At 35.4% G+C, this 16,798-nt stretch overlaps 1 protein-coding gene across 2 annotated transcripts in view; it reads left to right on the forward strand.

Annotated features, from left to right (window-relative positions):
- LOC148954646 (uncharacterized) overlaps window positions 1-16,798 on the forward strand; it is a 46,867-nt gene that overhangs the window by 16,416 nt on the left and 13,653 nt on the right. For both annotated transcript variants that reach the window (XM_089087180.1, XM_089087181.1), the window contains exons 2-3: window positions 10,946-12,306; window positions 14,232-14,922. In XM_089087180.1, coding sequence (XP_088943306.1) covers window positions 10,946-12,306; window positions 14,232-14,922 — 2,052 coding nt within the window. The remainder of the gene's footprint in view (window positions 1-10,945; window positions 12,307-14,231; window positions 14,923-16,798) is intronic.

A 16,798-nucleotide genomic window follows, 5' to 3' on the forward strand; every position in this document is an offset into this window, starting at 1 on the left:
ACTTGTTCTTAAGAAATCAAGAGGACCTGATGGTATTCACCCTAGGCTTCTCAAAGAAATAGCCCGTTTCATTGCCTTGCCTCTAGCTGATATTTTCAATATGTCGCTGAAATTAAAAATAATACCTGATGATTGGCATATGGCAAATGTTATACCCATTTTCAAAAAAGGAGATAAATACAGGCCTGAAAACTACTGTCCTATTAGCCTTACTTCTGTGTTGGTCAAGAAAATCGAGGGGATAGTGAGTGACTGTTGTCAAACATCTTGATGATAATGATCTGATTACCAGTAATCAGCATGGCTTCAGACTTAATTGTTCCATCCAGACAAACTTAATCCAATCATACAATATTGTCACTAAACTCATAGATCAAGACTTCTGGATATGGCAAAAGCATTCAATAAAATTGACCGTAATTGCTTGTTGATTAAATTAAGGGCTTATTGCATAATTAACCCTGTAGTAGATTGGATTGGCGTCTTTTTGAGTGGAAGGTTGTAGATAGTTTTTGTAACTGATAAAAATAGAAATCAAGTGTATTCCAAGCCAACATCAGTCATTAGTGGATTACCTCAAGGGATTGCACTTCGTCCAATTCTGTTTAATATTTTTATCAATGATTGTTTCAGTACAGTCCAAAATAATGTTACATTATATGCTGATGATTACAAACTTATTGGACCAGTGAGAGATGGGATTCAGGTAGACCTTAATCACCTTGCTCACTGGGCTCATACATTGCTAATGGACTATAACCCATAGAAGTACAATGTTGTCCATATGGGACCAAACAATCCTATGCAGACATATATTACATGCAAAATGCTTTAGGTCAAGTTGTCAATTTGGACTCAGTAGATAATGAGAGAGACCTGGGTGTAGTTGTTGATAAACAGCTGAAATTCCACTGTCACACAAAAGCACAGGTCTCTAAGGCTAATCAAGCTCTTGACCTGATCAAACAAACAATTTCTTCTTGCCATCCCTTGGTAGTTACAAAATTGTATACAGCTTTTGTTTACCCTCATCTGGAGTTTGGTTACCCAGTCAGCAACTCTTCATATAAAAGTGACATTGCATTGTTAGAAGGAGTTCAAAGAAGATCTACTAAATTATCAGCTCCTCATAAAGATATGGCATACCCTGACTGCTTGAAGAAACTTAACCTGCCCTCATTAGTTTACTGTCGCCAAAGGAAGATGTAATTTCATTGAAGAATTTATTTCACAATAATATGATAGACCTGCTATTCAGCTCTGTATTATATCCTTCAACAAGGGGTCATTCCTTAAAGCTGCAAAGGAAAAATATAAAAAGACGAGAGAGACAGAACTTATTTCTGTTCAAGCAGTGCCAGCCTGGAACAGTCTTTCTGATTCTGCTGTTTCAAATTCCTCTATAAATTCTTCTAAAAAAAGTTTAACTCACTGGCAAGTGCGATTTAAGATAATTAATAAGATATCAAATGTGTCATGATTCATTTTAGTCACAATAATCCTAAGGATCAATGAACTATGTTTGATAACCATATATAAATAATTTCTGAGACCACACTGGCTAATCATGATAAACAAAAAATCGCGAAGAAAGGAAACGAGGACAATTAACAGCCAGTGAAAAAATTGAAAAATTATGCAAATATTTCGGTCAAGACCTCCGCTTGACCGTCCTCAGTGCAGAATAAAACTGATAAAAATATAAAAACCAAACCTTAAAATAAAAACACCAAACTAAAATTGGACGACCCTTTCCTAGTAACGGTGAAAGGGTAACTGAATAAAAAACACAAGTCTAAATGGCATTTCAGAATTTCATTTTGCGTAAAGCATTTTTAAAGGCTGATCGCTTTCCAGTTTGATTGTTATCGGAGACTCTATTCGATTGCACAATATAACTTTGTGGATGTATGTAAAAACGATCAGAATTAATAATTTTGTCATAAATGGGACTTATGGAAAAATTTCTCCAGTGTCTCTATTGAGAGCTACCTTTTGGTGAATGTGCTTTTTTATTTCAACTGCCTCCCTGAAAACTTGCGTGAGACCTTTAACGGGGGCAACGATAGAGGCCTCGTCAAACAAAATGAAATGGTGTGGATTCTCGTACACATGTTGCACCAAGGCGGAATCAAAAACCTCAAGCCTTTGGCGTAACGTCATTGCCTTGTCGATTGAGGACTTGTGCTCAGATAACCTCTCCCCTAATTGATGTTGGGTTCTACCAACATAAAAACAGCCACAAGAACAAGGAATTCTATAAACACCACTGCCCAGAATGGGGCTGGTTTTATCTTTGCCGTTGTTAAAAAAGTTCTGTGTAATATTTGAATTTTTAAAGGCGACGCTAAGTTTATGTTTTTTAAGGATTCTTTTCAATTTGTCACTCAATTTAGGAATGTAGGGTAGAACAGAGAAAAGTTTCTTATCATCCACCAATGGGACGGTATCTGTTGGGGCTTGTGGACCTGATGCCCTCCCCTCTGCCTTTTTTCGTCTTCTGTCTATAATGGTCTCAAGTAATTTTATAGGGTAGCCATTGCAAAATAAAATGTCCTTAATATAGTTCAATTCTGAGTCTATGTGAGGCTCTGAGCATATTCTTATTACTCGGTCAACCAAAGAAATAACAACTCCTCTTTTTATGCAGGGAGAGTGGTTGGAGGAAAAATGCAAATACCTATCGTTATGCGTAGGCTTTCTATAAATAGAAAATTCAAGGCCAGGAGACTTATTGAAAATTAAAACATCTAGGAAAGGACGTTTGTGGTTATGTTCTAGTTCTATAGTGAACTGAAGGTTAGAGTACAAAGTGTTTAGATGAGTTAAGAAGGAGTCAAGTGACTCTCCTCCATGCTCCCACAGAGAAATAACATCATCGACAAACCTGCCCCAGAAACGGTGTTTTATCGGAAAATTTTCCAGAGCAGAGATTTCTATGAATTCCATATAAAAAGTTGCCAAAAATGGTGAAAGACTTGTACCCATGGGTAAACCCCTAATTTGGGTGAAAAATTGATTATTGTATCGGAAATATGAGGAGGAACTATTGCAAAGAAGGACGAGATGCATAATAGTTTCTATATCCAGTGTTTTGTAGTCTATTTGATCAATATTATCTTCTAATTTCCTTTGAAGAGCTAGTTCACATTTTTTAATGTCGCAAGACGTATACATAGAAATGGCATCGAAACTGGCCAAAATTGTATCTTCTGTATTTCAATGTCTTTTACATTTTTCAATAAGGTGAATGAGTTTCGTATGTATGAAGTTTGTGTTCTGCATATGGGAGCGATGAAGTGTGAGAGTCACTTAGGAGTCGACTTCGTCAACTCATCTAAACACTTTGGACTCTAACCTTCAGTTCACTTTAGAACTAGAACATAACCACAAACTTCCTTTCCTAGATGTTTTAATTTTCAATAAGTCTCCTGTCCTTGAATTTTCTATTTATAGAAAGCCTACGCATAACGATAGGTATTTGTATTTTTCCTCCAACCACTCTCCCTGCATAAAAAGAGGAGTCGTTATTTCTTTGGTTGACCGAGTAATAAGAATATGCTCAGAGCCTCACATAGACTCAGAATTGAACTATATTAAGGACATTTTATTTTGCAATGGCTACCCTAAAAAATTACTTGAGACCATTATAGACAGAAGACGAAAAAAGGCAGAGGGGAGGGCATCAGGTCCACAAGCCCCAACAGATACCGTCCCATTGGTGGATGATAAGAAACTTTTCACTGTTCTACCCTACATTCCAAAATTTAGTGACAAATTGAAAAGAATCCTTAAAAAACATAAACTTAGCGTCGCCTTTAAAAATTCAAATATTACACAGAACTTTTTTAACAACGGCAAAGATAAAACCAGCCCCATTCTGGGTAGTTGTGTTTATAGAATTCCTTTTTCATGTGGCGGTTTTTATGTTGGTAGAACCCAGCATCAATTTGGGGAGAGTTTATCTGAGCACAAGTCCTCAATCGACAAGGCAATGAGGTTACGCCAAAGGCCTGAGGTTTTTGATTCCGCCTTGGCGCAATATGTGCACGAGAATCCACACCATTTCATTTTGTTTGACGAGGCCTCTATCGTTGCCCCCGTTAAAGGTCTCACGCAAGTTTTCAGGGAGGCAGTTGAAATAAAAAAGCACATTCACGAAAAGGTAGATCTCAATAGAGACACTGGAGAAATTTTTCTAAGTCCCATTTATGACAAAATTATTAATTCTGATCGTTTTTACATACATCCACAAAGTTATATTGTGCAATCGAATAGAGTCTCCGATAACAATCAAACTGGAAAGCGATCAGCCTTTAAAAGTGCTTTACGCAAAATGAAATTCTGAAATGCCATTTAGACTTGTTTTTTTATTCAGTTACCCTTTCACCGTTACTAGGAGAGGGTCGTCCAATTTTAGTTTGGTGTTTTTATTTTAAGGTTTGGTTTTTACATTTTTATCAGTTTTATTCTGCACTGAGGACGGTCAAGCGGAGGTCTTGACCGAAATATTTGCATAATTTTTCAATTTTTTCACTGGCTGTTAATTGTCCTCGTTTCCTTTCTTCGCGATTTTTTGTTTATAACCATATATCATCCCCCATTCCTCTCCCAATTTGTGCTAGCGCTAAAGACCTGAGAGTCACTATAGATAACCTACTAAAGTTTCATAAACACTCTGTACAAAATGTTTTGAGAGCAAATTCAAGCCTTGAACCTATTAAAAGAACAATTACAAGCCAATCATACGGAGTCTTCTTGAAGCCATATAAGGTAATGGTCAGGCTAGTTCTTGACTTTAAAACCTGCCTTGTTGGTCCTTTTTACAAAAGTGATTTGCTGTAATGCTGATTGAATGTGTACAAAGAGAACCTTCAATCTCTGATGGCGTCCTGTTTACTTAGTTCGGAGATGCACCAAGTGTATCTCTGGACTTGGTGAGAAACCATATAGTGAAGGTCTACCCTAAAACTCTCATCTTTGACCTTCTGATGTCAGTGCAGTGACATGCTACTGGCATATGTGTGGTAAAATTCTAGTTTAACTACCTTTCACTATCATGGAAAGGGCTTAGGTTAGAAAAATGAAACTTTCAGTAATGAATCCAGGGCCAAGAATATACTCTGGGAAGGTATTGCCAAGCTTCTATGTTAACCCTCTTCTTGTTTCTAAATCTTAGAAATTTGCCTACTTCAAAGGTCTATAGGCTACCTATTGAAACTTTGACATAACAACATTTTACCTTAATTTTCAGTTATCACTTTCTTTTGCTTTAGTTCTGAAAATGCAATTCCTGTTATTTCAGTAGAATTTTAAACCATATCAATGGGTTTCTTCAAAATTTTGGAAATGTATTTGCATATCATTAAAACCTTATAAATTGGTGTTGAGAAAAGTTGTGAAGCTGAAAACAGTTTTGTTGTACATCATTTAAGCAGAAGATCTATTTTCCAAGGTTTCACTTTTATAACAAAAACATTTTTAAAGGTCATCAATGGTCAGGACCCTCTAGAAGGAGAAGGAGTGGAGATAGGTACTTCAAAATGCCTTCTTGTGACATACTTTACTCTGTGGAACCATCCCAGAAAGTTTTCATTTTCCTAACCTAACCCCTTTCCCAGATAGAGGCGCTTATTAGGGGGGGGGGCATGGTCCCCCTAGACTTTGAAAATTACCTTCTTATTTATATTTCACAGTTATTTTCTATTTTAGTTATGTGCTATGTTAAACCAGCAAGACTGGCTAACTGGTCATTTTTATTTGTCACTCCTGTGCTTTGTTTTTTCACAGCTATTAAATAGCACTGTTAATTTTCAACGCCCTTGTTTTGAAATGTCCCATCTGTCCAACTCTTGTACCACCCTAATTCTACCATTAGGAGACAATCTTGTTTTGGAATGTCTAAGAGTGCGTCTATGCTATTTTATTACCCAATCCTCAACCAGAAAATTTGATTTTTGAGTAGGGTTCATTCGAAACTAAGCTTCTGCTGGTCAGCGTTTCTTTATTGTTCTAGTGAAAAATTTGTAATCAAACTATGAGTAAAAAGTGATAACAAACTTTGGATTTCTTTGCATTGGAAATGCAGAAGAAAAATGAAGAAACTGGCAGTAGTGTCCGCACTCAAAGTGTCGAGTTAGCGGAGATTAATTCCCTCACCTGTGACAGTCTTTCAGAAATAAGTGGAACAATATATGACTCAGGTCAACATGAAAGTTTGGTCTGCATCCCTGAGCCCCTTGCAGGTTCCAGTAAGAGTAGGAGTTACATACCTCTCAGAAATCTCTACCACGCATCAGAACAAACCAGCTCAACCTATTCTTGAGAGATATCCGGCTTCCACTTCTAATGGAAGAAAATTTAGTTCACGTTACTATAAGACTTATGAATGGATTGAATACTCAAAAAACTTGAATTCCATGTTTTGTTTTGCTGCTTGCTGCCATTTTTCTGTGGGGACTAAAAGAGCTGGAAAAAGGGTTTTCATTGAGTCAGGATTTTATAAATGGAAAGATAGTTCTGCTCTATTAAAGCAACATGATGGTTCTGAAAGACATAGGAATTGTATGTCAGCATGGATGGAATTTAAGATAATTAGTCCTGATACTTTGAGATCTATAGCAAGTGCCTTAATTCAAGCCAAATCTCAAGAGGCTCAGAAAAAAAGAGATCATGTTAAGTACATTTTTGTGCTGTTTGCTTTCTTGGCCACCAGGGTCTTGCTTTGAGGGGTCATGGCAAATCAGAAACATCTGCAAATCTTTGAGCAATCTTTGGCAATTTTTCATATTTATCCACAGAACTTGTCGTAACCATCTCAACCTTTCTCTCATTACAGCCGTAGAAAGTGGGGTTGAACCATATTTTGTACATCTTACTGTTTGAAATAAGGTCAGTCAGACAGGTACCCAAAATAATCCAAAGACAATTCCTCTGGGAAACATCTAACAAATAATCCTCAGTTTTTTCAAGCTCCCACATCTCAGAACTATACTGGATCACTGTCATCACTTCTTCTATTTAATCAGGTGGGCTTTTCAGTCGAGATTATTCAGCCTTTTTCCTTTTGATTCACTGTGTGAGATGAACAGAGGTACAGATTTGGTTGCTTCTTATTTATCTTGAATCTGCTCAGATTTCTTTCAGGAAATCTTTTGGTTCTAGGAGTTGAAAAATAAGAAGGAAAATATTAGTTTCTGAGCTCTGTGTTATAGTCAGATAGACTCTTAGTTGTATGTGAGATTTTGTTGTGTTTGAAGCACTTTAACAATTTACATTGCAGGATATACTGTGCAGACGTCAGCATATTACATTCAAATAGTCAATAGTCAATTGTTTTATTCTTTGAATTACAATACCTGCAAAGAGGGGAAGAGGGAACTGAGCCACTTGAATTATGAAGCTGATATGAAAACGTCTGAAAATTTAGCCTATTTGAGCCAGACCAAATTCTATGATAAATTTTACTAAGGTGTTTATTGGGGAAGGGGCGATAAAATTGGATTATTTTTATTTAATGTTACCTCTGATAATCTCCAGTGGTATATGTCTCTAATGGGGATTGGTCTCCCACTTGGCTGGTCAATATTTAAAGTATTCTTTGCAATTTCATCCGCCTGATGGTTCCCAGCTATACCTGAGTGGCTTGGAACATACTGAAGGTAAGTTCTTATGCCTCTTTAAGCAAGATTGTGAATAATGCTAAGACAATGGAAAGTGTATATCCATCTTATATTGAGAAGCTGAAGACAGCAGCTATAGGCTTGACAAAGAGTCATAATAAACAATAATATTTTGTAAATTAGCAATCAAAGGTTGATTATTCATGAGGTGATCTAATGCAATGATAATGGCATTTAACTCTGCAGACTTTATATACACATTATCATACATTCTCTCACTAATTGCCATATTAAGGTGTGGAAGGAAAGCTCCACTTGCCACCTTTTCATTCATTTTCGACCCACCAACAAAAATTGGAAAATAGTTTTTATATGTAATTGTATTAACTTCAAAATTTTTTTGTGGCTGAATATTCTATTCCTTGTGCAGACTTATCTTCAAAACCTTGTCAGCTGTGAAAAAATACCCAGGATCTTGGCTATTCCGTCGTCTTTACTAATAATACTACCCAGTTTAGTGAAGCTATCCACTTGGTCAGTCTTCTTGTTACCCAATATCACCTAAACACCATCATTTTTTCCCAGTCTAAGCAACTTAGTCTTCTTAAAATTAACTTAACCTTGAATTTCCAAAAAGAATTCATTTTGCTTATAGAGTTCCTTTTTCTCCCATCATGAAAATATTATTTTTGATGGAGATGGCATTTTAATGTATTTGAGTGAATCCTGTGATAATGTGCTAAAGTTTGCAAATCATTTTGGATTTTTTTTTGGGGTGGGGGGGGGGGGGGTTAGTGCAACGAAAAAGTTGGACTCAGGTGATTAAAAACAATGCAGCAACTGTTTCTTGTTTGCTCACCAATTTTTTATTTTCTTGCAAAATAAAAAAGAAGATTCGAAGTTACCCTTTTATTGCTAAATTTTCTACTGAAAAGGGAGCAATTTTTCTAGCATGTAAATTGAAACTAAGATTTGGGCTAATCTTGAATGGCAAACACTAGCGCTAGGGTGTAACAAGAAGTTTTTCTCAACTCCTCCAAAAACAGGTGAAAGACAGCTAAGCAACAGGAACAGTGAAAACGAAATCTGACCTTTTGAATTAGTTAAGTAGGCACTTACATAATCATACAAATTTACAAATAATCGAATTAGATATAAATAAATAATTAAATCATATAAATATAAATTTTCAAAAAAAAATCTGAAAACGTCGGAATTTAATTTTAAGGAAAAAAAACTATATATACTGCTGTTTAGTTTTTGGTAGCAGTGGGTACCAATTAAAAAGGAAAAAATTGGATGAAAAACCACCAAAAAAGGCCAAAAACATTCAGTAACAAACTGCAAAGAAGTTGCAGCTTTCCTTTTAAGGCGTAGTTGTTTTCGCATTTCAACAGATTGTTAATATTTGAATTTTAGAAATGACAAGTGTTGTCAATTGTTGCTAACTAATTTGCTTATTTAGCTTCAAAGTTCAATATGGCAGCATTTACCAAAATGATGTTCTTCCCTAAAAACTTTGTAACTCTGAAACAGCTTAAAAAAACTTCAAAAAAGTACAAAAAATTAATGGAAAAAAAGTAGAAGGAGCATCAGGAATCTAGCACTAAGAGAATGTACAAACACTAGCTGTGATTAATGTTGTTCCTTACTTTCAGTAAAAAAAACCTTTTTTTTTGTGTTTAATTCAGGTATGAACAGACCATTCATTTTGAATGGTATTTATATATTTTATGGAATATATTTTATTACGGAATTTTAATGGAATATATTTTATTGTGATGTCCTTGGTAGTTAAAATATTTGTTAACATTTTTGCTATTGTATTTTATATATATATATATATATATATATATATATATATATATATATATATATATATATATATATATATATATATATATATATATATATATATATATATATATATATATATATAAATATAAAAGAAAAACGGAAAGTAACCGAAATTTTTAAATACACTAAAAACAAAACCTCAAATGAGAAAGAAAACACAGAAATAAGAAATGAACAAGTAAAAAAAAACGAAATACTTTTCTTTCATACCTCAGGACATGTCTAGGGTCCATTTTACATTTTTGTTGTGTGTGAAGACACAATGTAACTAAATATTGGAAAAGGTCCTGGTTACTGTGCGGATCAGAGTACAATAATATTCAATCAAAGTCTTGAATTTGGGCTTATGTTTATTTATGTTTAAAGGTTTGCATTCTTCCAAAGATTGAACACTGATTCATAGACATGATTTTTCACATTAATGTTTATGATTAGTTTTGCCTTTGGAGCATTTTCAAACAGAGGTTTCTGGGCATTTTTCGTCTGTTTAGGTATTGGTCTAAGACATTTTTCTTGGAATAAACACACCCCAGAAATGTGCTTTGGGGGTGTCATGATTCTGTTATGGGCAGATCAAGTGTTTTAGAAAACATGTAGTAACCAGAATGATTTGGTTATAACAAGGGCATTGTGGGCAGTCATCAACTCCATCACAGGAGAGATTCTACCCTGGATATGAGAATTGTCTGATATATGTATTTCCATGTGTATCTGTACTTTCAAAATAAAAAAAGACAAGCTTGTTTCAATTTAGTGTTGATTATGAGTTGAAACAATTAGGAAAAACAGTTGTTTTTTTTTAAATTTGACCTTATAAAATTTAAGTTTTATTGGTAAGATAATGAACCTATTGCCAGCTCAGGGGCGAATCTCCAGCGTGTTTATTGGGGGGGGGACAAGAGGGGTCCATATCCAGATAGTCAAAAGGCATGGGATATGTAATGGTTTTTCTCCACATTATTGGGGGGGGCAACTGCCCCCTCTCGCCTCCCACAAACGGCACCCCTGAGCACCCTATTTCTTCACCAGTACTATCATATGGAGTGGCTACCAACCACAAGAGTGCTAAGTTTTCAGCTCTGGGGATATTGGCTATTGGTTGACATATAACTGAAGACATCTTATTAAGAACGTTTGAACATTAGGTGGTGATAAAGTTGGTGTTGATTTTGTAATAGTTTTTTTATTTTCAGTATGTTCACTTTGTGTTGAAATTTTTTAATTTGGTAGTTTTGGAAACTATAAATCAAAGTATCCTTATTAAAGTTAAAATCATGTTTTTAGATGTTAGCTTGCATATTGCTTGATTGCATCAAGACCTGGCGATTTTCCACTTTACGTGACATCTAAAATTCAGATTTTTTGTGGGATGTTTTGTACATTATGACCATATTATTACCTTACGTGACCATAGAATACATTATGTTTGTTATAGTCTTTCCTTGTTTTGACTTTACTGTTTTTAGAATGGTGTTAGTCCAGAAAAGTTAGATGACTCTTCTAGTCAAGGTAGTACTGCTGTGATAGAAAGTAGTTCGTCCCAGGACACTCCACCTGTTATAAGAGGTCCATCTCTTTTGGAATCTTATTCTCCTAAAAAGAAACCAGAAGCGACTCGTAAACCTTTAAGTTCGATAGTGCCAGCGAGTGATGAGCTAGAAAATAAAAGAGCTCAAGTGAGCATGACAAAAAAATTAAACATGGATGAATTGAGTAAAAATGATAGTTCAGAAAGTTTTTGTGAAGAGCTGAGAGAAATCGTTTATGGGAAACCAGGAAAAAGTGAGTCGTCTAGTTTTGACCTTTGCGTTTCCCAAGCTGTCCCCTGTGAAAGTCCAGAGATCATTATGACGCAAGATTATAATGTTGATGATAAGGAAGATTTCACTCAAAAAATTAGTGATGAAGGTCAACATATATCTGCAGACAGCTCGTTAAATATCAGTGAAAATAAACATGTGTCATCATCATTCTCAACACCTGATATGCAGGCACAACACCATTCAACTCCACACCAATCATCTGAGCGGTGTGATAAGCAAAATGGCTTGGTAAATTCTCAGGATAGTAATCTAGCAGAGCAAAGTTTTTACTTTACCCACAGTTCTGTCACCGCTAATAAAAAAGATGGTTCTTTGCATATACAGTTTATTGGTGAGAAAAAAAGTGATATTGAAAAGTGTGTTTCCTTTCTTGGCAGTCAAGCTGGTATCTTTTTAGATAGTCTAATTGAAAAATGGAACTTCCATTGTCCATACTCAGCTGATACATCGTCATCTAGTAAAAGTAAATCTAGTGGAAGTGGCAATGAATTACTTAGAGCTGCAATTTCAAATTCATCAAAGCAATGCCCAAATGATGCTAATGTCAACACCCCTTGCCTTCAGTTAGCTAATTCAATAACATCTTCAGAAGAGAGTCCTTTTAAACAAGATCAGTCTACCCAAGTGGCGTTCAAAGACACCCCCAAATCAGCAAGAAAACGTACTAAAAGTGGTGTCAGACGTTCAAGCAAGAATGCACGAAGTCTTGCTGTAATTGATGAGAATAAAGATGATGATAATATTAGGGGTGCCAAAAGAAAATTAGAAACTGGTTCAAGCTCTTTACCTTTGCAAGGGGCTCAAAATCGGGAGGAGGGCAGTGAAAAGAGAGTAGAAGACCAGATAAGAGAAGAAGAAGAGTTGCAAAGTGCAAAGTCTTATGATTTTGGAACGCCACCAGAAATTGAAGATGGAAGAAGGCAAATGAGCTCTAAGGTTGGCAAAAATTTCAACAAAGCGGCAACTCCTAGCAAGAAACGCCTGAAGACTGCAGAATCTCTATTGTAAGTTTTATTTCATTTGTTTATTTTATTTAAAACAATGGCATTGGAAGTCTACAGAAAAGTATTGGAAGGTATGGTAATAAAAAAAAAAAAAAAAAAAAAAATTAACTGGTTTTGGGCTTTGGATTAGTTTTAGGCTCTATTAAAAAAAGTATTAGTCTAAGGTGGGCAATTGTAGGATGGTTTTCTTTGCGGTTTAGCTATTAAATTAAATAAGTCTATGTATTGTATTATATAAATATGGATGCAATATAGTTCAAACTATGTAGATTTGTAAAGAAATACTGACTTGTATAGATTTTGTCTAAACTTGCAACTTTAGACTTCCTCCAAAACCAAATGATTAGATATCATATTCAATGTCCTTGAAACTTTGACAACAAAGTGAGTTGATTAATTTGCATTGAATAAGATAATTCATTGCAACAATCTCAATCCCATTAGTAATCTATCCTATCATCAATTATTGGTAAATTATGGTCAGTTGTTGATAGTTTTTTGGGGTGTTTCAGTGGCGTCTATTGGGGGTGGGGTATTTGGCCCTCTCTTGGTATTTTATCTCGGGTTATTTTTTTTGTGTATTTCCATTGAAAATTGGCTTTTTTGGTAATTTTCATTAATAGAATTAAAAGCAACGAAATTGCCCCCCTCCCCAAATTTAGAAAAATACATATTTGTCCCGCCCTCCTTCTTTTCTGTTAGGTGATACTAATGGCATCTTTAGAGTTAACTATTGCTTGATCCCTATTGACATCCACTTTGGAGCTGTTCAGTTTTTCTATATTATTCTTTTCTGAAGTGGCGCAGTGGGATTGATCTCTGCTTCATAGTGCGGGAAACGGGAGCTCGAACCTAGCTTCGTCAATCTACTGCAGAGCCAGGAATTTTATTCCGGTGATGGGATTATGCAAAAGCGTCTCCATGACAGTCCAGACAAGAAAAAGAAGAAAGGAAAATAATTTTTCGTATTTGGATAAGTATAGAGACCTATTCGCTTAATCTGATTCAAATTCACCTGAGTCAAATTCAGGGGGGGGGGAGGCTGTTCAGAATGAGATGGCTGTATTCTTTTTTTTAGAAATTGGGAATTTTGAAAATTTCCAGTGGCTACACTTTAAATTGGTACAACTTTCTTTAATTCTAACAGACTAACAGGTATAACTGTTTCTACACAAACTGTCTTTATTTAATGTCGAAAACATGCTACTAGCTGCCAAGGGCGTATCCAGTATTTTTACGGAGGGGGGGACACAAAAAAAGGCTTAAATATGCGCCAAACATTTGTTTAAGTGTATTTTTGTTACGTTTGTATGAGTCGGGAAAAAAAAATATCGGGGACAAGGTTCAAACCCTGAAACTCTCCCTTCCCCTTCTTTGGATACGGCCTTGCTAGCTGCATTGGAACTAATATTCCAAACTGGACTGAAAGTGGTCACCTAGACCTTTTTTCTGCTAAAAAAAAAACAACAAAAAAACAGCAATAATATTTCCAGGGTCAAGTAGCTGGCTGGACTGGATTGGTGAATGCTTTTTATAGTGAATTGGATATTTTCATATGAAAAAAAGATAACATTTTAATTTTGGGGTATATAGTAATCTCACACCTTAGTGTGAGATTCCAAAGTATTGGTTGGGTTAAACTTTCATTAGAAACTGTCTGGGCTTTTTGGACTCTGGGCTCTTTGAACTACCAAAGAGGTGCGCAGTCAAATGAAATGAATTTGGGCTTCATTAAAATAAGGTATAATTAGTCTCAGATTAAAAACTAAATATTTAAGATGAATATAGATAACTTTGACCCAAAATATGAAAAAAAATATTTTCTCTGTCCAGTGTCGTTTTTTCTTTCTTTTTTTTCCAAATTGCTTGTTTCAATTTAAAAATTTTCTTCGATTGTTAATTTTAAAAAATTTAAATTTTTTCAGGCTTATAAAAGAAGAAGATGCAGCAGAAACACTGGGAACAAAAATGGCCAGTACTGATGTTAGTAGAATTTCAGACGAGGAGTTTTCAGCAAAGGCAGATAGTTCAGTTCAAAAAGTACTTTCAAAATCTGTTGAGCTGAAACCCAATCTAGATGTTTACTCCCAATATGGTCCATTTTATTATCCTGCTAAGCTAGGACAGCATACTAAAGCGGATAAATGGGAAGTTAATTTTTTAGATGGAATAAAAATTGAAGTCGGGCATGTTCGAGTGATTCCTGTTCAATACATACCTAAAGGGACCCTGGTATATTGTGAATGTAATAATGATGTGAAGTTACCTGGTATCATAGTTGGGTATAAATCAAATGGTGAAGTTGATTATATCGTTGAACTAGATAATGGGGATGTACGCATTGTTCCTCGTATTAAAGTCATACTATCTACTGAACAGATGAAACTGCTACTATCAGAAGCACCAGAAATTCGTACACCTTGTCTTGATTTAGATAATGTTATTTGTGGGAAGAGGAAGAGAATGCAGCGATTGGAGCTTCAGTCACCGTCAACCCAGTGTCGTGCAAAGAAGGACGCAATATTGGACGGGACAGAGAGTGAAGTTGACAGAAGGGTGGCAACTCCGCGACGAAGTGCAAAAAAACTGAATATGGAAGACGTTGATAAGCCTCAGGTAAGTTGCTTCGGGATTTATTTTGAAACATTTGATACGTAAGCAAGAGCCAGTAGGCTTTATAGAATTTTTTTATTTTAACCCTAATTAATTAATTAAGCCAGTAGGCTTGATTAATAAGGTAATGCTTGTTCTACAAGCTTCATTTTGTGATAATGTTCTACTAAGTTGCAGAAAACTTGAGCGAGTAGAATTGTAGGAACATTAAACTAATATTAATTTAATTCACTCACTGACCTGCTTACCCACGAGCCGCCTTGTAAAAACTGGGGTGGCTTAGTAGCAATGCTACTTGGCAGTTTTTATGGTCTAGTGAAATTTGTTGGTAGACTTTGTCTGAAAATACCATTTTTACATTAAAAAAAACTTTTTGCTCAAAGAAAAGGTGTCAAAACGCAAGTTGTGCTGCTAAAGTGTCGGCAGCTTTTGGAATTCTATCGAATTCTGGTACTGGCAGCTTTGGAAAATTTTCCATACCTGTCCACGAGGGTTCGCAGCAAAATAACGAATTTGCATGAGTAACGGGAATTTGCGACGAATATGGTTAAGGAATTAACGATACCAAATAGGAGCACTAAAGCAAAGTAAAATGGTAATCAAACAATTTCCGGAATGATTTCTTGGAGTGATTTTTGTTTTCTTTTACTTTCCATCAGTTTGTGTCAGATGAATAAGACTTACCATAATAGTTGTAGATCACAGATGCTATACTCTTTATTAAGTTCAAGTCTCTGCGACAAGTTTTACAACTTGTCAAGTTAGAAATATTGATCATATTCACTGATATTAAGCGACTGATAAAAGGTAAGAAGAAAACGACAAAAAGGCAAGAAAAGAATTTATTTACAATAAATTTTCATTGTAATTCATTAACAATCTTCTTGTGTTTGTTTTACCTGGTGTTGTAGTTTAACAGTCGTTGTCCTGTTGTATGGCTTATGGATTGTGTTAGTATGCCTTATATTTGATACTCTTATTTTATTATTTCTATGTTCCTTCGGTCCTTACTAAGGGAGACCAAAGTCAATTCAGGCCATAACTAGGATAAGGCTTGAATGACCAGGCCATAAGGCTCCTGGAGGCTGCTAGAATTCGCCATATGATATTCTTATTATTTTTGTTCTTATTATTACTATTCTTTTCATTATTTTTTTGTTGCTGCTCCTTCGGTCCCTACCAAGGAAGACTACAGTCGATTCAGGCCATAACTGGGATAAGGTTCCTGAGGGCTGCAGACCTTCACTGTATACAGAGTATAACTTCAGAGTTCGCACGATGGGATTTTGCATCCTTTGGTATTTTTTTAGAAAATTAAACATGTTTTTTAGAGAATAAAATTTTAAGCTGTACAACATATGAAACTTTAATGCTACAGAATCGACTGCAAACCGATTGTTCCGAATCGACCGTTGCAACCGTTGCAAACCGTTCCGAATCGATTGTTCTTATAGATATTCCCGAAAAGGAATTATTAAATCTCTGTGTGTTTTGAAAATAAATTGTGATATTTGCTTTCCGTGATTTTTTTTTTTTGTGGGGGGTTTGATTGGGGTATCATACTTAGGACACTTATAGCAAATATTTGAGATTTAAGGCCCCATTTTTTTCACCATACTAAAATACTCTTAAAAAGAGTAATTTTATATGAAGAAAATTAGCCATTGCTTGCCAAAAAACTAACGTGTTCGTGCTCACCAAGCATGACCTCCCCCCCCTTGATTGACGCCACTGGCGGTACGATCATTAGGCTTGTTTGAATTCGAGAACAAAATTTTGAGACAGACAATAAACATGTTGTGCTCATTTGCCATGTGCTAAAACAGTGAGCCGTCAAAGAGTAATTTAAGAAATCCTCGGAGGGCGATACTTTTAAAAA

The sequence above is a fragment of the Artemia sp. Qi Xiang Cuo genome, chromosome 3, assembly GCF_049724085.1.
Source record: "Artemia sp. Qi Xiang Cuo chromosome 3, ASM4972408v1, whole genome shotgun sequence".
Lineage (NCBI taxonomy): Eukaryota > Metazoa > Arthropoda > Branchiopoda > Anostraca > Artemiidae > Artemia > Artemia sp. Qi Xiang Cuo.